This window comes from Bombus bifarius, unplaced genomic scaffold (genome assembly GCF_011952205.1).
Source record: "Bombus bifarius isolate JDL3187 unplaced genomic scaffold, Bbif_JDL3187 scf7180000007973, whole genome shotgun sequence".
Classification (NCBI taxonomy): domain Eukaryota; kingdom Metazoa; phylum Arthropoda; class Insecta; order Hymenoptera; family Apidae; genus Bombus; species Bombus bifarius.
The window spans coordinates 3,066,217-3,088,310 of NW_022884359.1; the positions used below are offsets into that span (position 1 = coordinate 3,066,217).

Here is a 22,094-nt window from a genome sequence, read left to right on the forward strand (position 1 = left end):
TATTCTTTTACGATATTGCGTCATGTTTATATGTATATAAACACTCATGTTTATACATTAATGCAATCATCAGGAAAAAGACATGGAATTTGCAGAATTTTCCAGAGCCCAACCTGAACTTCGTCAATTTACTAAAATATTATTAGTGAAATTTTACGAGTGACAAGTCACAATATATACGTATATCAATAATTTATTTTGCATTATAAAAGAGAAATTCAATATAACAAAACAAAAAAATTTGCAAAGTAAGTTTTGCAAATTATAAGTTATCTGATTATTCTAGTTAACATAAAATTGCAAAAAGAAATTTATAAGTTATAGTTCATCAACTTATTAAAATTATTAATTGGTAAATTATTAGATTATTGACGATCATTTTGTCGCGGTAATAGGTGAATTAATGGAGCAGGATCATTCTCGAAGTAATTGTTCATAACCATTTTGAAGGAATAGCGAGTGGGGATACATCAAATAGTACGAATAGTATAAGTAGGCCTTCAGCACAGCATGCAACCAGTTTGTCATTATCCGTGCATAAATGTACATATGTAGTACGTCCCTTTCACTTTCTGCGTTTATTCTCCAAGATTGAACGGTTCGTTCGCTTACGGCGTAATATTTATTTTTAATCTTTTAATCGACTATTATCTCACAAGTTTACGTGCTTGATAAAAATTTTTTATTTTTCTTATTTTGCACGTTACTATAATTTAAGAATAATTTTATCATCATAGTTATTGTAGATTTGTCATTTTTATTTTAAAAAAATGTTAAAAAGAGTACAAGTAATTTTTAGTATCTATTAATATAATTATATAAGTTTTTATTTTTCATGGTATGAATATATTTTCAAACTAAAATTATTTTTTGATATTTTTTAAAACATAATCGATCTTCCTTTTTAATTAACATTTAGATTTAAAATGAACAGATAGAATTCGTAATTTATAGATCAAAAATTGATTCATAAACAAATCGATAATCAATTTAATTCTAACTTAACGGTTCTCAAAGTAGGTCAAAATTATAGAAATTTATGGAACCTTTGCCATATAATAATTGTATACAATATTATATAATTATTTTATTTTATTTTCAGAATATTTCACCATGAATCGAATAATCATACTGCTCACTTTCATTGCGCAGGTATGTTTGCCAAAATATCGGTTTCATTAAAAAGAAATTAAGAAATATTCCTAAAAAGAGAAATTAATTTATACTTTTATAAATTACTTAATATAATTATTTAATATTACGAAATTCATATCTCATAGCTAAAGGCTGCACACGTCCATTTGGTACCAAATAATGCTAAAACGAAAAATGTAACAGGGGAACTAACTTTGGTTCAATGCGAGGATAATTTAATTGAAATTACCGGAAAGGTATATGGACTTACACCAGGATTACATGGTATCCATGTACACGAAAAGGGAGATTTACGAGATGGTTGTATGTCTACCGGTCCACATTTCAATCCTGAGAATGTAAGTTATTATTTAATAATAAGGCCACATTAAAATTTGCATTCAATTCTTAGTAAATTACGTATAAAATATGACCGAGCTATAAAAGATTCTTATAAAAGAAATCTATCTTTGATTTCTACTTTTAGGTCACTCACGGTGGACAAAATAGTCCAGTGAGACATGTTGGCGATCTAGGTAACATATTAGCAAACGAAAGCGGAGTTGCTGATGTAAATATCAAAGATTCTATTATTTCTTTTACTGGAAATAACAATATCATAGGACGTGCAATTGTCATTCATTCCGGCGAAGATGATCTTGGAAGAGGCAGCAGTCCTCTTTCTGCGTCTACTGGAAATTCGGGAGATCGTTGGGCTTGCGGTATAATCAAAGCTGAATAAATTCCTAATCTATATTTAATCCTGATCATTATATTTAAACATATTTAAGCCTCAATGATTTTGCTTATATATTAAGTCCAATGTTAAAATTTAAATTCTAATACCTTGTCCTATGTTTCTCCTCATCACAAGAATCCCAGAACTTTAATTTCTATTTAACATTCTATTACTTATTAAATAAATGCTTTCAAAATGCTATGTATATATAGTATATAATTACAATATATATATATATATATAATTACAATTCCAAACTTGTCAAAAAACGTAAATTGTTGATGAAGGTTGTGAATTTTCTCAATTTATTATAGACTCACTATTTCAATGAAACATTTAGCGGCGATCTTCATCTGGGATGTTCAATTTTTATTAAAGTATGTCCGACTGTATATTGCGAGTTCATAATGTTATTAAGAGACATTTGCTCAGGTTCTGGAAAACTGTTTATCAATTGTCCGTATGGTTGTAGTTGAATTTGATGAATATGATCCATTTCAGCTTGATGAACTATCTTTGATATTTCTGATTTTACTTTCACTTGTAATGTTGGTGGAAATTCTCGAACTGTTTCAGCTACAGTTTCGAAGTATTTTGTTAGAACATCACGAGTTTCACATTGTTTATCATTTGCATATTCCATTACGAGAGATGAAGATCCGATTATACGAGGCTTCTCATATGCGTTCTTTGAATTTGAATTTGAAAGTTGTTGAGTTGGAAGAGGATCCGATGGTATAGTGATTACAGATATCGATTCAGATCTTAATTTTTCATCATTGGTGTTGTTTAAATTGGTATTTTCTATTATAGTATCTGAAATACGAGGCGATCTTCGCACATTGCGAGTATAAAATTCCGGTAACCATCCATAAAATGTTGCTTGCCTAAAATATGGCTTTAAGAATTCCATTTCAGAGTGGTACTGATATGGTTTTGGAGTCCGTTTTTTTCTTACTGTTGGCTTCCTGTTGATTACTGTTGGCTTCCTGTTGATTACTATTGATTTCCGTAGAAATCTTAGATACTGATCTCTCATAATAATCCATCTCCTTTTACATTGTGCAGCTAAAATAGAACAAAGTTTATAATTAACACACATTTTGCAATAAGTACAGGATGCTTGAAATAGTGCATCTTGCCCACTTTTTTTGTTTTATTTCCTTTATTTTATTCTGTTCATTTTTTGTTTTATATAACTGCCCAAGGGTACACATATAATGGTATATATGATAGAATTGTAATAAACTTTTTACATAGTTTAACCCCTAGACGACTATCTGCGTATCTAATATTCTGTGTATATTTTCAGATTGGTTTTAAACTTTACTGATATAACCATAATAGTCATACCTCATTGTAGTGTTAATGAAATTTCAAAATGTTTTATATAACATGCTTAACATATATGTTAAAGCTTTCTATGATGTATCATGAATCATTGTTTACAACGGGTAAAGAAGTCATACAATTTATATATGATATTTTGGTTTACACATTGTCTTTACATTCAAAAATTTGTTCTGAAGAAAAAAATTCAGATCTACAAAGATATCGTATGTATAAAAAATAATAAAAAGAAAGATATAAAATACTGTTATGGACAGTATGGTGTAGATCTATGTAAACACAGCTGCTTTGAAATCTATCACACAATTCTTTATCTTTAAGTAAGTTATTTGCCATTATCTTAATATACAGTTTTCATTGTTTATTAGTCGTCTAAGGGTCAAAGTTGTTAAAATTATGAGAAGATCATGTAGTATTTGAAAAATTCCAATTTAGTAGTCCAAAAAAGACAGTATACAAATATATGGTTAATCAACTAATCCTGTTGTTCTCTTTGGATATACATGACTCAAACTGGATCTAATAACTATCTATTATTAGAATATAGATAGTTTATAAATATTTGGTTTTTGGTATTCAATATAATTTTACTACTTTTTGTGTATTTCACACTTAAATAATATTAAATTTATTCCTTACTTGACAATCCCATAATCCTCGCAATTTCTTTCCATGCATTATTTCGTGCGACGTTAGATCCATAATTCTCAGCAGAAGAATTGTATAGTAGTTCATGTTCTTTCACGAGTTGTATTAATTTTAAATTATCTATCCTAAATAAAATATATGGAGTAATGAACAAATAACATTACAATAGTATACAACTTATATATATTCGATTTACAATACCTTTTTAAAGACACCATTATCAACACATAACAATATCAGTTAATAATAAAATACACTACTCATGTGCAGAGACAGGTTATCTTTAGTATCAACAATTATTAATTATTATCATAAGCAGTTATTAGTTATTAGTTATTAATTCAGGTTCTCTCAATATTACGGTCTTACAAACAGATCTGGACCTTCAGACTCGATAGGAAAAACTATTTGAAAAATGAGTTTTGAAAATCAACAAAGACAACAAAGTTCTCGTGCTACAAGATATATAGAGATGAATAGAATATCTCTGCTTTGAGACATTTATTGCATGTCACGCATGTGCAGAACGAGACCCTTTTTGTCTTCCATGTTGATTTTTCAGGACTCGATAAATTTCAAACATTGTAACTTACATTAAATTATTTTTTACAAGAATTTACAAGATGAGAATCTTTAGTAATTTCTTATTTATTTGAATGTATGTATTAGGTTATTTGATAAGTTCGCAGCAAATTTGAAGCAAGAATTGAAGAAAATGTATTTTTATGAGAGTTACAAAGTAAAATTTGTTCAAAAATAAAATCCAATAATATTAATTATAGAGGAAATACAACGTAATCTTAAAATACGAATTTTCTTTTGTAATTCATCTTTTTAATTTATTGAGATATTTGAATTTCCCGCCACATGTGCTAATTTTACTGATTCAGCGCAAAATAAGATTACCAATACACCATAGATAATTTAAATTGTGGATTTTATTCGAAAATAAAGTATAAACGTTGTTTGTTCTTTTTAACAGCGATGGATATGTTTATATGTAACAAGTGTTTTGCCACACCACATAGAGGAAAAAAACCATTTTGCTTGACTCAATGCGGTCACATATATTGTAATGGATGCATACAACAAGGCAATAATAAACAGCATAAAATGATAAATATTACTCATGCTATAAGTATATGCTCATATTGTATATAAAAATAAATCTGTTTTCTCTTTCATAATTTAGCTGAAAAACAGTGTCCTCAATGTCAGCAGATTGATATTTTTTCTGTCGAGTTACAGCAACCATCATTGTCGAAAGTAGAGAATTTCTTTGCTCCATTGAATGAATCATTGGAATCATTACACAAAATATGTGGTTTTCAGAATAATCAAATGAAAATTATGATACAACGCTTTCATGAAATCGTGTGTTTCTTACTTTCTTTTTTTTTTTTTCTTTTTCCTAACTTTTGTATGTTGAATTGAAAGAAACATATGTTTTTAATCAAATTCTCAAGGACAAAAAATACGAAACATTGAAGTCCCACTACTATAGCCTAACTCAAAACATGAAAATGGTGAGAGATAAATATATTAAACTGAAAATGGAAAATACTGAACAGAAAAAGAAATTAATGTCTTTCGAGATGCAAAATAGGACTTTAAACTCTTTAAGTGATGTATCTACACCAATAAAATCTGGCAACAACAGAAGTTCAAAAATGAGGTATATGGATACAAGTCCAAAATTAAAAATTTCAAACTATTTTATAACTTCAAATTCTAAAGAAGATAATTCCTGGAAAATTCCTTTTATTTTTTAGACCTGCATCAAATTCATATTTTTCGTGTGGGGCGAATATGTCGAGTCAATCATTTGACGTGAGAAAGGGAAATGCAATGTTCGAAGGTTTTCGTATTCCTTATCCTCATATAGTACGATCAGTTGGTTCTCGTGGAACTTCGGATACCAACTCTACTTACCTTTAGATTTTTGACAGAATTAGAACAATATTTTAATTTATCTATACATAATAAAAAATGGTAACTGTATCCCTCTCCTTAAATCATTAAAAATGTATAATAAAATGCGTATAATCTTACAATGAATTCACCTTATTATTGCAGAATTAAATTTTACAAAATATAAAGAATTAAAAACATATGGAAGAAATATTTATGAAAAAGCAACAAAGGTTTTTTCTACATACAGTTACTAAAAATTAAAGAAGTATGAAGGAATTGCTTTTTTTCATTTATATAGTAAAATTGTCTTCTCTTTATTTATTCATTATCAAAATTCAAATTTATAAATATAAAATATTCGAATTTTTTAAGTACCTATGACTTCATTATATACTGATAATAACCCCATATATTTTTCCTGCGAAAGTATACCGACTTGAACTGTAGTCTTTTAACCGTTCAGAATTCAACTCATATATCTTTATCAAATTTATTTAAATTACCTGCGTATATTATTACGAAGATTTTTTATAGAAAAGAGGCAACTATTGTATAAAGTTAATTTTATTTATTTATCTACCTATACAGAAAATTGGTTTAGGGTTGTAAAAGTTTTCAGTCTACCATTATAGGATTAAAAAATAAGAATATAGATTATTTCTTCGAAAAGTCATAATTTCTAACTGATAATGGATATTATCATGACATGAAAAAACAATGACATGAAAATTTTACTTCAATGATAACATTAGATAAATTTTTAACGAAATATAGTAGTCATGTGTATGTAGATTAAACTAGGTTATTTTTGTGCTGTTATGCACAAAAATAAATAGAATGGTTGTCTTCTTTTATTGTAATTTAATAATTTTCAAAAATTATGCTTATGTAAAGTTGAGCGGTTTTAGCGTATTTGATAATTTACTTTCATGCCACAGTGGCTTCTATCCACGATTCATTCAATGAGTGTAGTTTAACTCAAATTAATAAAGTTATCATAATATGAAATGTCGTTAGAAACAACGGATACGAAATTTACTTTCACTGTGTCTTTAATAGTAAGTAACAAAATGTTTATTTATATAAGGGAGACAAAAATTGATTTAAATTATTTTTTAACTTAACTAATAGTATTTGAAATAACTAATTTAATAACTTTTTAACTAGTTTAATAACTTTTTAAATAACTAATAGAATTTAAAAAACTGAAACTTTATTCATTATAATTCATTTATTCTATAATTCAAGTATTCATTTAAATAGGCAGGAGGATTGGCTGGGACATCTGTTGATGTAATATTGCATCCATTAGACACATTAAAAACACGTTTACAATCTAAGCAAGGATTTGCAAAATCAGGAGGATTTTCTAATCTTTATAAAGGAATTCTTCCTATAATAATTGGATCTGCACCAAGTGGTAAACAAGTGCTATAATATGAAGTCATATAAAGTAATTTAGAAATATATACAACTACATATAAATTAATCTCTTACAATACTTTAGCATCATTATTTTTCGTCACATATGAAGGTATTAAAAATATAACGCAATGTAGAGTACCTGAGAAATATCATTCGTTCCTTCACATGGGTTCAGCATCTTTAGCAGAAATGGTAATTCTTAGGAAAAAAATAATTAATTAGAATTTTCATTAAGAATAAAACTCTAATTATATTTAATTTGAATGAAGGTAGCCTGTTTAATAAGAGTACCTGTGGAAGTAATAAAACAAAGGAGACAAGTTTCAATGCTAGATAGACAAGATATTAATCTTAGATTATTATATAGTTGTTATTGGAGCACTGTATTAAGAGATATGCCTTTTAGTTTAATACAATTTCCAATGTGGGAATACTTTAAGAAAGTTTGGAGTTTGCATGTTGACAGAGAAATTCTTCCTATAGAAAGTGCAATATGTGGAGCAATTGCAGGTTTAAATCTTTAGTATCCTATGATAATTTTACTTTATAATTGATGTATAATTAATTCCATGTAATTATGTAGGTGGTATTTCTGCCACTGCTACTACACCACTAGATGTTATAAAAACAAGAATAATGCTTTCACATGGAAATGGAAATACTTCAAAATTAAAAATACTATATGTATTAAAAGATATATATAGAGATAAAGGTTTTCATGGGTAAGTCGGTATTTGATTTATAATGGATAATTTTTCAATTTTTATATTGATTTGACTTTAAAATTGGAAACTTTGTAGACTTTTTGCTGGTGTGAGCCCCAGAGTAATGTACATAATTATGGGAGGATTTATCTTCTTTGGAACTTATGAAAAGGTAAAAACTATAGGAATAAGATATTGCTTATATTTATAGATTGCTTTTATGGAAAATGACAAACATCAATGATATATTGTAAATATAGTTTGAAATATAGGAATAACTATTTGAGCATTTAAATTGTATAATTCCTTTATTATTTGTTGTTACAAAATATATTACAAGAGAGTATATAAAAATATATTTTACATTAATCTTTAAAAACTGTATAAACATTTTATACTTAACATTAAACTTTAAAAGAAAAGTAACAATACGAATATTCTAGTTTCATGTAAGAATATTCTAGATTCAGTGTTTCTTAAAAAGAGGAAACATTTGATTCTTAAAGTTTAGACTTTAATAGATTCATTAATTTTTCCAATTTCATTGCTTTTTGAAGGTCTCCACTAATTCTCAATTTTCCCATTACAAATGCTGATGTTGGTTTCAATTTTCCTAAACAAATACAAATTTTCTACTGATAAACCTCATTCTAAATCAATTTCTAATGCATTTAATACATAAATATATTTAATTACCAGAAAACATTGCAAAAAAGTTATCAGAATCCATTGTTAACGTAGCATCTGGTGATTGACTAGGTTCTCCTCTACCTGCCGAACCTTGACCAGTTTTAAGATCCAAAAACCATGTACCAGCTTCACTACCTATTAACTTTATATTAATTGACATGTTTCTAGAGCAATCAATAAAAGACAATATTTAATCTCACAGGCTGATTTACCTCTGACATTGAATTGAAATATGGCGCCTGTTTTGTTAACAAGATCACTATTCAAGTTTGCTTGAATAACGCTAAATATTTGTGCAATTTTTCCGTTTGTTTTATTAGTATCCTGTATATCCTTTTGTGTTAGTTTATATAATGAATGAGCTTCTGAACCCAAAGACTCCAAATTTTCATCCACAAAGAAATCTAGCATTAATTTATCTTTATTTTCTAAAAAAAGAGAAAGAAATATTTATAATAGATTCCTTTAACAAAGTATTAATTATAGATCACTATAGAAATGTTATATTCTACTCAATATACCTGGATTACATGCATAATCTGTGAAATCCGTGATTCCCTCATTTTTTAATATTTCTTCATCAATTAGAAACTGCCCAGTAATAGATTTACTATCTTTGCAAATCAAAGCATACACAGCATCTCCCATTATATCAGGTTTACGACTGTAATTACTTGATTCAGCACCAGATAACATTGCAACCGCGGCAGTATAAATAGCTGGATTAAGAATAAATTTAGATTTATACAAATAAATAAAAATTAAGAAAATAATGAAATTAAAAAATGAATAATTTACCAGTCTTTGGCCAGACAGCATTTACAGCAATGCCACTGTCCTTAAATTCTTCAGCCATGCCAAGAACACACATTGACATTCCAAATTTAGATATTGTATACGCAACATGATTTTTGAACCATATTGGTTTCATGCTTAATGGTGGACTGATGTTTACTATATGAGGATTTGTGCTTTTTTTTAAATAAGGTAAACATATCTTGGACCTTAAAATAAATATCGCTATAATAATTATCATTCTTGATTTGTACATGTAATTCGTAAAGATCTTTTATACTCACACTAAAAATGTTCCTCTGGCATTGATGTTATTCATAAGATCATATTTTTTCATATCTGTAAATTCTGTGCCTGTTAAAGAAATTGCACTGGCATTATTAATAACAATGTCAATACCACCAAATTTGTTAATAGCATTTTCTACTGCAGACACTACTTGTGCTTCATCTCTTACATCTACGATGCAAGGTAATGCTTTACCACCCACTTGCTCAACTGAAACAAATGAATTTCTTTAATGAAGGAAAATTCATATATCAAAATTTGAAATGATTAATTAATTATCATTTAATATTTTTTATTATTTTTATAATTACTCTCTTTGGCAGCAGTGTATATGGTGCCTGGTAACTTTGGATGTGGTTCTGCAGTTTTAGCTGCAATGACGATATTTGCCCCATCTTTTGCAGCTTTCAAGGCAATAGTTTTCCCAATCCCTCTTGTTGCACCAGTAATAAAGATTGTGCGGCCAGCAAGTTTTCTATATACATATATTAAACATTTATACATGGTAAGTATATTCTATAAAACTAATAGATATTAAAAACATACATCTATATATATCTGTACATATGAAAATATATATTTATTAATATGTATTGATAATGATTAGACTACAGATGTTTATGCATTTATGAGAAATTTGCAGATATAAAAATGCACATAATATATAAAAATACATAAAATATCCAAAATAAGGTATTAATTACAATATTCAGTAAGTAAAATAGGTCTCTAATTAGGGTACACTATGTTAAAAGAATAAATTTACATAAATGTCTACAGTAATGATATTTGCTATATATTTAATGATATTTTTGTAGCTTTTATAATTAATGTATGTATAAATAAAACGTAACTAGAACATAATTAACAGCACAATATGTATAATTTTCACTCAAATTTAATGAACTTTTTAAAACAATAAATTGATAATTTACAATTATCTTCTTTTGCGTAATCGCCAAAATGATTGAAAATAACAGTTTGTTTTATTTTTACACAATCTGTTATAAATAATTTATGTTTTTATTTATGTTTATGTTATAGATAATATATGAATTATAAATTTATATTATAGTATACTAATTTATATTATAAATATATAACACAATTTATAATGTATAATACAATTTATAATTTAAAATATAAATTTATAATACAAACCCCGTATTGATCATATTGCAAATAAATCGAAGAACTGTCATAAACGATATAAGATATAAACGTATAAACAGCTACGTAATTGTAAGATTGTGCTCAAGCTAGTTAATAATGACTGAATAAAATATGTACAAAAAATATATTACGCTACACAGTATCACTATACAATACAATTCAAGGTCCAATACGTGAATTTTGATTAATTATCGATTCTTTAAGATTGCCATTTTTGACAACATGGCGAGAACTCATGTAGAACAATGAAATACGTTCAAATTAACAGCTACATTTTCTTTGCATGTTTTTGACGATTTTAAATATTTTAAAATGAAATTAAAAAATATCGGAAGAAATTTGTTAATTAAAATTAAATGCTAACGTAATTTTAACGTAATTAAAATCATAATTTTTACATATTTTATATTACCTTTATATTATTATCATCATATCATATAAACATACGTACGATTATGTTTAAATAAAGCATGATTTGAGATATACACATAACAAGACATTTATTTGTAAACCAACTGGTTTATAACTATAAAGGGTTATGTTTATGCCAATATAGCCATGTGTGGAATATTCTGTAACATTTCACAAAACCATGCAAATTGTATAGAGATTTCACATGAGGTACTATTATTGAAATATTCATTATAATCATAAACAAAGATTGTAATTGATAAGTTATAATATTATTTATAATATTTAATATTTTTCTCTCTCAGTGGGAAGCTTGCAAGAATTTAATAATTGCCCGTGGTCCTGATGGTTTAATTGAGAAATTTGAAAATTTAACTCCAATTTGGTCTGGTCACTTTGTTGCTTCTGTATTATGGATGCAGGGTTCAGATTTTTGTGAACAACCAGCTATAGATTCGAGTGGTAATATTCTTCTTTGGAATGGAGATATATTTTCTGGAAATTTGGTAAATATTATATATTATGCGAATATATTGACTATATTATAACTATTTCATGTACTAGTAACTAGTAGTAAAATAGAATATTATTGAATGATTATGTTATTTGTTTTAGGCTCAAGATAATATATGTGATACTATTGTGCTCTTAAATGCTCTACAGTCATGTTCAAGTGTACTGTCAGTGTTCCAAGAAATCCAAGGTCCATATAGTTTTATATATTTTCAAAAGTCTACAAATCTTTTGTATTTTGGTAGAGATGTTATTGGCAGACACAGTTTGCTTTTAAAAGTGGATACTGATGAAAATATTTTAACATTGACATCTGTTGCCAGTAAAGATGTAAATAGAATTATGGAAATTCCTGCAATTGGAATTTTTGTTATGAATTTAAACAATTCTAGAGTGAATTTTACATGCTACCCATGGAAGGAGCCAGATTTGCGATTTACTGATATTATTGAAGCACTAGAAACACGTTTGGATGTAGATATTGATATTGAAAAAGCTATATTAAAATCAGATGTATCAACGTGTCTACATATGCATCCTAATATTAAAGACTTGGAATATTTGGAAAATAGTCCTTGTTTGGAAAATTCTTGTAAAATACTAGAATATTTGATAGAAGATAAAGATATCCTTGAAAGAGTCAATCGATTATTGAAACTTCTTTATAAAGCTGTGGAAGTTAGAGTAAAGAAACAGCCCAAATTCTGTAAAACATGTATTAAATTAGTTTTAGAGAAACAAGATGTTATATGCAATCATTCAAAAATAGGTATATTATTTTCTGGAGGATTGGATTCGGCTATTTTAACACTAATTGCTGATAAATATGTATCACAACATGAACCTATTGACTTGATCAATGTTGCATTTGAAAAGTCTATTAATACATCTAAGAAATCAAGTGCAAATAATGAAAAACAAAGTATGGAGGACCAATATGATGTTCCTGACAGAAAAACTGGAAAACAAACGTTTGTAGAGCTTACAAAGATTTGCCCAAAACGAAAATGGAATTTTGTAGAAGTATATCAATCAAAATATACTTTGAAATACCCGTAAAAAATGAAAGATATCTTAGTAACTAATTTATATTAATTCTTTTAGGTAAACATCAGTCAAACAGAATTGCAGGAATATCGTTCATCGCGAATTTGTAATTTACTATATCCACTATGCACTATCTTAGATGAAAGCTTAGGTTGTGCTGTGTGGTTTGCAAGTCGAGCAAAGGGCACAATTCTTTTGAATACAAATGTATATGAATCCCCATGTAGAGTACTTCTCTTAGGCATGGGTGCAGATGAATTGTTTGGTGGATATATGAGACATAGAACGATATTAAGGCATAAGGGTTGGGATGCTTTAACACAAGAACTAAACATTGAACTAGCTGGAATCTCTGAAAGAAATTTAGGCCGTGATGACCGTATCGTATCAGATCATGGAAGACAATCTAGACTGCCATACTTAGATGAAAACATAGTAGAATATGTTCAAAAACTGAAACCATGGGAAAGGTAAATTGGTAAAATAAATATAGAAAGAAGAATAAAAAATAAAAAGAAATTATATTATTAAATTATTTATAGGTGTTATCCAACAGATAAAATGCCATCTGGATTAGGAGATAAATTACTTTTACGTTTAGTGGCATATAAACTTGGTTTCCGAAATACAGCCAATTTCCCTAAAAGAGCTTTTCAATTTGGATCTCGAATTGCTAATGGCAAAGAAAACGCCAAAGATATATCAGATCGCTTATGAAATTATGGTATATGCAATTTTTTCTGATGTCAGTAAATATAATGTTTAGTTAATTGTAGTATAGTTAATTGTGAAATTACTTATGACCTATGTTTCAGGTATTATTTCATATTCACAGAGTTTATATTCTAAAATCATTAAAATAATGATGCTTATATATAATTACATTTAACAAATTATTCATAACAAGATTAAATGTAATTGTAATGGGCATTGAAAGGTTCATAATATACAATGCAAAGTTAGTGCCTGAAGTGAAAAAACTGCAGAAAAACTTAATATCTTTTTCCTCTATGTGTAAATAATAGTTCAGTGAATTTCTTAAAAATAGAAATGTGCAAGTTCAGAAAAGAGAGAGAGAATGAAAACTAGCGTTTCTTTTTTTCACTGAATCAGTCAATATTTTTCTTAGTTTATAATCTACCTCAAAATATGCATACTTTGAACAAGACTGTGATATTTTGTATGTGTTGCAGCTCTTGTATTTTTTGTGCTTCAAATTAGTATACACGTGTCTTATAAAGACATTCTTTTTAATAAATTTTATATACCAATCTTTTTACAGAACATAAAAATAAAATATTTCAATAACAAATTTTTCAAATATTCTAAATTTAATATGTGCTTCCTTATATCATTTTCCCCGAAGTTTATATTTTATATGTATATTTTTGAAATTACATATTATATCTTCTATTTTTAATTTAAGTGAACTGTAGTAGAAATAATGTAAACCTAAAAGTGAATCTTGAAAAATAATTATTACTTACATACTAATGGATAGTATGTTTATTATATACTAATATTTTTATTATTATTTATTGTTTATCCTTATATACTAATGGATAATAAGATCAACAGAGAGAGAGAGAGAGAGAAATATACCTTTCTGTCTTTCTCTATAGTGGTCGTTAGCCATGTGACCATATATCCGTAATTATGTATGAAAATTCAAGGAATTGAGGTTAAAAAATCGCAAGTCGTTAGAAACTATTTTCCAGTTTTATTGCTGAATTAATATAAGTTTATTTCTACTGTACTGCCCATTTTTATTTACGTTTCATAAAAATTGAAGGATTTATAAGCATAATGTCGCAAAGTACAATTTGCTTCGACACAGAGATACGAAAATTAAGGCCTGCGGAATTATATAAACTGGGACAAATATTAAGTATACAGGATTCATGGAAAAAGTTAATGGCAATTATACCAAAGGATAATGGTTCTAATCTGCCAAAATTTAATGTTGAACATTTTAGGTATACAGTAGCAAATATCAATTAAAAATTGTATTGTACTTTTATTATAATATTTTATTATACTTAATATAAAGTAAACTACGTTTCTCATTTATTATTGTTTAAACTTTTATAGTATGATTGAGCAAGCTGCACAGCAAGGAAATGCAGCAGAATTATTTTTATCAGAGTGGGGGACAATTGGTAAAAGGAGACCAACATTGGGTTATTTATTAAGCCTTTTAACAAAAGCTCAGTTATTTAGAGCTGCAGATTATGTTGCTGGAGAACTACTAAATGGTATAATAAAAAAATATTGCTATAAAGTATATAATTACTGTAACTTAAATAAAGTTCTTACTTTTTTTTTTAGAGGAACTTCCAAAACGGCCACAATACGGACCTGCAGCACCTGTAGATATCTCTAACGAAATAAAGAAATTATTGGAAGATAAGGAGGAACTTGAAAATTTTAATTTTAATGAATCTTTGATATTTGAATTACCTACACAAGTTGATGACAATGAAACAGTTAATCCTAATGTAATGAATGATGGTTCTTTGGAAAGAAATATGCAGTCAACACAATTGATTTCTTCAAAAGGGAAACACAACAAAAAGCAATTAGAAAATGATGAAGGAACATTAAATGCACAAATGTCAGATTTGATGAAATTTAGTAGTGAAGAAAACGTACAAGAATGTAGAAAACAAGAACAAGTACTCAAGCAACAAGAAATATCATCTGGTGAATTGCCAGTTCTTTTAAATCAGTTTGGACAATCTGCAGAACAAATGAAATTATATCAAGAAGTATTATCAAAAGAACTTCCTGTATTTTTGAATAATACAATTTCGTCAAATGAAATTTTAACCAATTACGAAACAAAGGATTCATTACATTTATCCAGTAGAAATATTGATGAAAACGAAATATCTTCTACCGAATTACCGCAATGTATTGTTGATCTTCGTTACTCTGATAGTACATGCAGTCTCGAAAATAACACGAATATAGTGCAAAATGCATTGAGCTCGAAAGAATTACCAGTTACAGTACTAGAATATAATGAATAACGCAGGATTTAATTGTTTTAGTAACTATATACATATTTTATACTTTTTTCATTTATGAAACATCTAACATTCCAAAATGATGAGAATTATTTATAAATACATATTTTTATAAAATATTTGTAAAGAGAAAATTAAACTGTGATTTAGGTAGATTAATTTTTCATGAAAAGGCATACCGTCCCATTATTCTTACCTTATGCATATATATACATATGGTTTATTTAAAAGCTACAGTGTACAAATAAATATTATATTAAAAATCCATATTATAGTTTTTACAAATATATATGTTAAGAGAAGTTTGAACTATAATATACATATATATACATATATAAGAAATATTTAGTTTTATGAACTTTGTATGAAGTCAAGCGTGAGAAATATGTAAATATGTGTGAATTTCAGATAATATTCTAAAACCAGATACATTTCTGGGCTGTAGAACCGAAATTAAATAAATAACAATAATATTGTATTAAAAATCATGTATATTTTTCAATATTAATATATACAATAATAATTTAGTATATTAAATGTATACATTACGAAATATCATCATGATATTTATAATTAAATTCATGAATGCAAAGGAACTTTTAAAGTACATCACGTTGTGCAATAATACGTGAAATGGATGCAGTGATAAGTGAAGCTTTCGATATAATGGGAAGGTTTATTAAGTCTTATTTAAACCCGATAAGAAATACAGAATTACCTAATAAAAAATGCAGATATGTATATACTTTATCCATCACTGTTATTACTTTCTCTCATTGTGAAGTAGGCGCTTTGGAGCTCTTTAAGATTGCGTTCTAACGTTGCAACCTCATCATATCTGCAATCTGCTTTAGCTTGCTTAATGTAAGCTCGAAGATTACTCATTTGCTCAATTATAGGATCCATAGAAGATGGCATTATGGGAGTGACACTAGATGGACCCCAACCTTGTGATTGATCTAGTACCACATTTGGCTATGTGAACATGACATCAATGGTATTATATTAAGAATAGGGGTTTTTGATAAAACTTTTTTTCCGTTTATTCAATAAATTAATATCACCTGATTTTCTTTCATAATGGGTCGAACTTCGAGGTTCCATGTCTCCCTTTTACGTTGCTCTTTCGGTCTTTCTCTTTGTTCTTCTTCTAATTGTCTTTCATACGCAATTCTAGCTTCTATACGTCTTTGTCGTTCCTTCTGTAATTCCGCGTATCTCTCTTCTGAAGGTAAAGCTTGCACGCTCAATAATTCTTCTTTCAAAAAGATCATTGCAGACACTCTAACCATATGATGCAATCGAAGTTCTTGATCCTGCGGAGGATTTTCTACGCATCTCATTCCGAGTACTGAAATTCTTTTGCTAATTAAATCTATATTCTCGCCTAACTTTGCGATCTTATTTCTTAAAGCTTGAGCATCTTCTAAATTATATGTGGATTCCCCCTCACTGAAAAACATATCTCTTAACTTCGTACGAGTAATTTTGTGCTAGGAGCAATATAAAATTGTACACAAATTTTATAGTGTTACGAATGCCCATTTTACAATTATTGGACCACGTACTTTAAGGATTCCCACATTTTGTTGTACATTTTCACGTGTTGCGAAGCTTCTTCCATATATGCCCTCAGCTTTTCATAAAATTGGCATACTATTGGTTTATCAAAATGTTTTGCTTTTTGTTTTTCTCTCGCATCAAGCAGATTCGCACAGTGCGTACAAATTCTAAAATGCTGCTCACTACCTGTTGAATCGTTAACCAAGGATAGTACACTATTTAAACTACCACTGGATGGTGACCTCGCCAATTTTGTAAGACCAATACCCGCACGTACTAAACGTTCCGAAATTGGTCGTTCGGAAGTAGGAGATACTGCTGAATCATCTTGTACAGAAACAGGACTTGTCATTTTTCCTGTAAACGTAAGGAATTAGATTTCTATAAAAATTTATTTTCCAATATCTTTTTCTTTTAATAATTTTGAAACTACCAACTTGCATCTTGTAAAGATAGAAATATTGTACAATTGTGACACATAACAGCTCCACAAAGTCTACAATGATGTTTTCTTCTTGCGACATGAAAACTTTTTGCACAAGTAGGGCATAATTTTACATCTTTTTCATCTATCCATGGCACAATGGTGCGTTCATGAACTATCATAAAAAAAGTAAAATATGTTAATTTTTTTTGTAAAATAAATAATAAAATTTGTATTCTACCTTTTCTATCAACTGGATCAGATGGTAAATTGTTTAATAATTTGTCTAGTCTTATGAGAAGTTTATTTGTTTCTGTAGAGTAACGCTCCAATCTCATATTTCTTACTTCTTTAAAGTAGTTTGTATGTGACGTCATTGCACCTGAAAATTATTAGTACAATTATATAACGTTTTCTTTTAAAGGATTTATAAATCATTTTAAATTCTACAGATCTTTTGTTAACTTTTTAAAAGATAGCTTGAATATATTTCTGTTATCTTCTCCAGTGTATTATAAATTTCTTTTCTTCAAAGTAAAATTCTTGTAATATTAAATTTTTTAACATAAATCAATATCAAAGAGGATTTTCTCTTTGTCAGTACCTATTTCTTGAGGTCCCCAATTAAGTTCTGGGCTACGTTGCCTAGTAGTTGATGGTATACTATTTGCAAAGGAATCTGACATTTCATCTTGCTTTAAAATCTTCTTTTTAGCCTTACCAAAAAGATCTAGAAAAATAAAATGATTTAAATATTTGTGACACACTTACTTTTAAAATACATTATCAATTTTTATAACCCATTAATATGTTTGTTTAATAAAGATTAAAGAGGTATATTTATAAGATTATAAGATTTAAGGATAATTATGAAAGTTTGAAGTTTTACCTTTAAGCGACTTCAAAATTTCTGGATCATCTTTATGAAAATCCTCGAAATGTTTCGTTAATTGATTAGGTGCTTTGAAATCGGTCATACATATTGGACAAATAAATCCTTCTAATACTTCCTCGCAGCCAGCCATTGTAAAATTTTATATTTAAAGGATTTCTATCTTTTTTTGTAATTTCTTCTTAACTTATACTCCACAGAAATCATTTGTAGGCGTCTCTTCAATCGTGGATAAGCAACATGTTTTCTGAGCAGCCATATTGAATCCTATCAGCTGAGAGAAATGTCAAATTTCTTTTACATAATTCTTAATAAAAGTTAATTAATAAAAGCTTAATAAAAGTTAATTTTTAAAATTAATTTTCTGACCTATTTCCATGATTTATTTGGATAAAAACCTTGGACAATTAATATTTTATTTCTGGACATTGTGTTCTATTATTAATTAGAAAGTATTTGCATTATACATATAAAATACTTTCTTGTAATTTTAAGAATAATTAAAACTATTTAAAAGATTGTACAGATCATTTATTCGATAAATGTACAAATTCATAATAGCTATAGGTACATAAGATGTTATAAATCTCTCATAAAAATATTTCACGAATAACTTAGCAATAATTGAGTAGTTAACAAAGACAGTCTTAATGATAATTACATTTCTACAAGATTCTTATTAAAAATAAAACAGTTATTACATTTGATCTTGTGTGTAAATAAAAGGAAATTTCTATTGCGTTATCGACAATTCAAGTAGTTTATCGCCTAAAATCCGAAATTCCTCTGAGGCTTCACAATGCTGTAAAAGATTACTACTAATTTTTTCTTCTCCATAATATGCACCGGCTATCGCTCCAGTCATACTACCAATGGTATCTGTATCACCACCTAAACTGATCTGAAAAGTAATTTTTGTTTTATGTATAATTTTTAATTAAAGAGAAAAAATCATTGATATTAATAATCATAATCATTAATCTTTATCATTATTTTACTCAGAGAGGTAATATATTGTATTTACAGCATATTGAACTGCTCTTCTGAAAGGATTATCTGTCTGTATACCCGTGATTGGTTTTTGTGCTCTTAAAAAACAAAATATTGCAGTAGGTACTGAATACAAAGCTGCAACACTATTTCCCAACTTTTGTATCACTTTTTCATCGTGTGAGCCTTCACTACCTTCAGATATTAGTGATTTTACCATACATAGCTGTACTTTGTATGGTTGCGGTTCTGACAAACCTAATCTGCGAAAAATAAACATTTTAAACAAACAATAATTTTTAAAATTGTATTATCTGTATGTTACCCTTCTTCATCTTTTTCTATTTGGTCCATTTTATGAATCAAATCATCAATAAAATTTGTTACATTTAATTCTTCATTTGGATTTAAATGCAGACTTTGATAAATTGCTGTTGCCTGAAAAATAATAAAAATATATTTGGATTATAATTACTCAATGAGACTATAACATGTTAATGAATTTATAAGCACAATTACTTGCAAAATAGCTCCATCTATTCCAACTTTATGAGTATGAGTAATCTGAGTCACTTTCCTAACTGTATCTAAAAGTTTATCATAGTTTTGATATGAGAATAGTGCAATAGGTGCAATTCTCATTGCACCACCATTTCCCCATGACCCTTGTCCATTAAACTGCTCTTTGGCTGGACTTACAATGTCTGCAAATTTGTTACCCCGTAATTTTTGAAATACCTTTAACAAAATTTGAATCTCGGAATTAATCTCTGTGTCAGGATTACAAAATTATGATAGATGTAACATCATACCGTTACAACACCCATACCATAGCCTCGATTAGGTTCTTGGTAATAACTTTTAACAAATCTTTTTGCAACATCAACAACGTCTAATTCCTTCTGGTCAACCAGAGATTTAGCCAAAGAGTAAGTCATAGCAGAATCATCTGTAAACTGCATGACAGGTGCTATAGAATTAAAAAAAATGTTCTATAGAAAAATACTATTATTTCTAAATTTTATATTATTTTATAGAATGATGACTTTTTTAAATACATACCTTTGAATGGTGGACCTTCCAGTTTATTAAATGATTTTTGTAAAACTAATTTCATGCCGCTTGTTAACTGATCGCCGCTATCATAAGGGCTACCAGTGCAATCGCCGATTAAAGCACCAAGCATTGTACCGCGAAATTTGCTTTTTAATAATGATAAATCCATTTTTGCCATAACCTTCTTGCACCACAAACCCTTTAACTAAATTTGCGGGTTTGCGAACACTTTGATGTAAGACTTAATATGATGTTTAAAGTGATATCAAAGTAAATATTATGTTACGAATGTCGATTACTCAGATAAATAATGATAAAGATAAAAAAGATAGTTGTAATAAAAATAATGTAAATATTAATCTGATCACTTAACTTATGGACATTTTATTATACTTTATACCACACTTGATTATATATACATATACATACATATCAAGTTATTTACCGGTACGGTAAGATGTCTCTGCTTGTAAGTTCGTAAGAGAAATTTAAAATAAAAAGTCAATGAATGTTATTACATATACTGTCATAGTTATAATAAGAAATTATAACTACTGCTACTACTAATCTAAATCAGTACAAATTGAATCAATAAATCGAAATTTAGTTTTGTTTTTTTTAATATAAATAATATAAATGAAATGTAATCCGTTATTATATCATTTCAACTCGTAAAAAAATTAATTTTCATATATCCTTCTGATTTTTATGCAATAAAGTCGATGACAGTGCGCATTTAACATATAATGAAATTTAATAATTTATCGATTATTAGTCGAATTGCAATTTTCCGAAGCAATCTTTTTATAATTGTAGTGCATTGCATTTTAAAAAATTAGTATCCAATTTTGCAAATCAATCTTCATGATACTAATCAAATTTTCCATTCTTTTACCAGTTATTTTATGAAATTATAGTTTTTATAGTTTATTTCTTAATGTTCTGTTTAAATTATATCCGATATGAATTGAGAAAATTTTATAAATTTTTTTTCATAAGTTTGTTTTTCTTATATTTATAATACAAAAAGAAATAATAAAAATAAGATGCGACTTTAATTAGCTTATTATTAGGGACGAAAGTAGCATGTATTAAATTTTGGTAAAGCTTGTATGTTGATGGTATTATGTGTTGGTAACTTTCCGATATAATTTTATTTATAATAGAATAATTGTGCTTGGATGTATGTCCTATTTGCATCAAGAAATAACATTATTGCAGAGATCGCTCACAAAAGAGAAGATAATATAACATAAAAAAATATTCTTAATTATTCTAAAATGCTTTAAATATTTTAAACAAAAAATTT

General features: G+C 27.6%; 9 protein-coding genes across 11 annotated transcripts; 5 read left to right on the plus strand and 4 right to left on the minus strand.

Moving 5' to 3' along the window:
* Positions 1–534: 534 nt before the first annotated feature.
* On the plus strand, positions 535–2,074 carry LOC117215660 (superoxide dismutase [Cu-Zn], chloroplastic-like). Its single transcript, XM_033462045.1, has 4 exons — positions 535–598; positions 1,103–1,152; positions 1,281–1,493; positions 1,622–2,074. Exons 2-4 carry the CDS (start codon positions 1,114–1,116, stop codon positions 1,874–1,876), a joined length of 507 nt encoding a protein of 168 aa, XP_033317936.1. The 5' UTR covers positions 535–598; positions 1,103–1,113; the 3' UTR covers positions 1,877–2,074.
* Positions 2,075–2,108: 34 nt separating this feature from the next.
* LOC117215647 lies at positions 2,109–4,620 on the minus strand. The gene is made up of 3 exons (XM_033462034.1): positions 4,073–4,620; positions 3,863–3,996; positions 2,109–2,941 (listed from the first exon to the last, which is right to left on the minus strand). Exons 1-3 carry the CDS (start codon positions 4,087–4,089, stop codon positions 2,223–2,225), a joined length of 870 nt encoding a protein of 289 aa, XP_033317925.1. The 5' UTR covers positions 4,090–4,620; the 3' UTR covers positions 2,109–2,222.
* Positions 4,621–4,855: 235 nt separating this feature from the next.
* LOC117216723 (RING finger protein narya) lies at positions 4,856–5,918 on the plus strand. The gene is made up of 4 exons (XM_033463677.1): positions 4,856–4,964; positions 5,037–5,245; positions 5,338–5,546; positions 5,644–5,918. The coding sequence occupies exons 1-4, from the start codon at positions 4,856–4,858 to the stop codon at positions 5,807–5,809; spliced, it is 693 nt and encodes a 230-aa protein (XP_033319568.1). The 3' UTR covers positions 5,810–5,918.
* A 454-nt stretch (positions 5,919–6,372) lies between these two features.
* Positions 6,373–8,209, plus strand: LOC117215652 (S-adenosylmethionine mitochondrial carrier protein-like). The gene is made up of 6 exons (XM_033462038.1): positions 6,373–6,843; positions 7,049–7,205; positions 7,293–7,402; positions 7,480–7,720; positions 7,794–7,932; positions 8,011–8,209. Exons 1-6 carry the CDS (start codon positions 6,793–6,795, stop codon positions 8,123–8,125), a joined length of 813 nt encoding a protein of 270 aa, XP_033317929.1. The 5' UTR covers positions 6,373–6,792; the 3' UTR covers positions 8,126–8,209.
* LOC117215639 (hydroxysteroid dehydrogenase-like protein 2) lies at positions 8,204–11,087 on the minus strand. Its single transcript, XM_033462031.1, has 8 exons — positions 10,849–11,087; positions 9,999–10,162; positions 9,684–9,897; positions 9,403–9,608; positions 9,126–9,323; positions 8,817–9,032; positions 8,611–8,739; positions 8,204–8,527 (listed from the first exon to the last, which is right to left on the minus strand). The coding sequence occupies exons 1-8, from the start codon at positions 10,887–10,889 to the stop codon at positions 8,415–8,417; spliced, it is 1,281 nt and encodes a 426-aa protein (XP_033317922.1). The 5' UTR covers positions 10,890–11,087; the 3' UTR covers positions 8,204–8,414.
* Positions 11,088–11,255: 168 nt separating this feature from the next.
* On the plus strand, positions 11,256–14,143 carry LOC117215626 (asparagine synthetase domain-containing protein 1). Of its 2 annotated transcripts, none has more exons than XM_033462026.1 (6): positions 11,256–11,481; positions 11,577–11,777; positions 11,887–12,807; positions 12,889–13,301; positions 13,374–13,576; positions 13,647–14,143. In XM_033462026.1, the coding sequence occupies exons 1-5, from the start codon at positions 11,419–11,421 to the stop codon at positions 13,546–13,548; spliced, it is 1,773 nt and encodes a 590-aa protein (XP_033317917.1). In that variant the 5' UTR covers positions 11,256–11,418; the 3' UTR covers positions 13,549–13,576; positions 13,647–14,143. The 2 variants fall into 2 exon arrangements, with proteins under 2 accessions (XP_033317917.1, XP_033317908.1); XM_033462017.1 differs by having other exon boundaries at positions 13,374–13,555.
* Positions 14,144–14,427: 284 nt separating this feature from the next.
* LOC117216542 (protein Tube) lies at positions 14,428–15,915 on the plus strand. The gene is made up of 4 exons (XM_033463309.1): positions 14,428–14,523; positions 14,624–14,807; positions 14,923–15,086; positions 15,160–15,915. The coding sequence occupies exons 2-4, from the start codon at positions 14,638–14,640 to the stop codon at positions 15,861–15,863; spliced, it is 1,038 nt and encodes a 345-aa protein (XP_033319200.1). The 5' UTR covers positions 14,428–14,523; positions 14,624–14,637; the 3' UTR covers positions 15,864–15,915.
* Positions 15,916–16,333: 418 nt separating this feature from the next.
* LOC117216535 (rabenosyn-5) lies at positions 16,334–19,019 on the minus strand. Its single transcript, XM_033463296.1, has 7 exons — positions 18,737–19,019; positions 18,452–18,577; positions 18,089–18,229; positions 17,861–18,022; positions 17,429–17,780; positions 16,925–17,312; positions 16,334–16,835 (listed from the first exon to the last, which is right to left on the minus strand). The coding sequence occupies exons 1-7, from the start codon at positions 18,870–18,872 to the stop codon at positions 16,608–16,610; spliced, it is 1,533 nt and encodes a 510-aa protein (XP_033319187.1). The 5' UTR covers positions 18,873–19,019; the 3' UTR covers positions 16,334–16,607.
* A 229-nt stretch (positions 19,020–19,248) lies between these two features.
* Positions 19,249–21,191, minus strand: LOC117216698 (ADP-ribose glycohydrolase ARH3-like). Of its 2 annotated transcripts, none has more exons than XM_033463629.1 (6): positions 20,792–21,191; positions 20,542–20,699; positions 20,249–20,467; positions 20,055–20,167; positions 19,764–19,992; positions 19,249–19,640 (listed from the first exon to the last, which is right to left on the minus strand). In XM_033463629.1, exons 1-6 carry the CDS (start codon positions 20,961–20,963, stop codon positions 19,473–19,475), a joined length of 1,059 nt encoding a protein of 352 aa, XP_033319520.1. In that variant the 5' UTR covers positions 20,964–21,191; the 3' UTR covers positions 19,249–19,472. The 2 variants fall into 2 exon arrangements, with proteins under 2 accessions (XP_033319520.1, XP_033319522.1); XM_033463631.1 differs by having other exon boundaries at positions 20,542–20,685; positions 20,792–20,931.
* Positions 21,192–22,094: the final 903 nt, after the last annotated feature.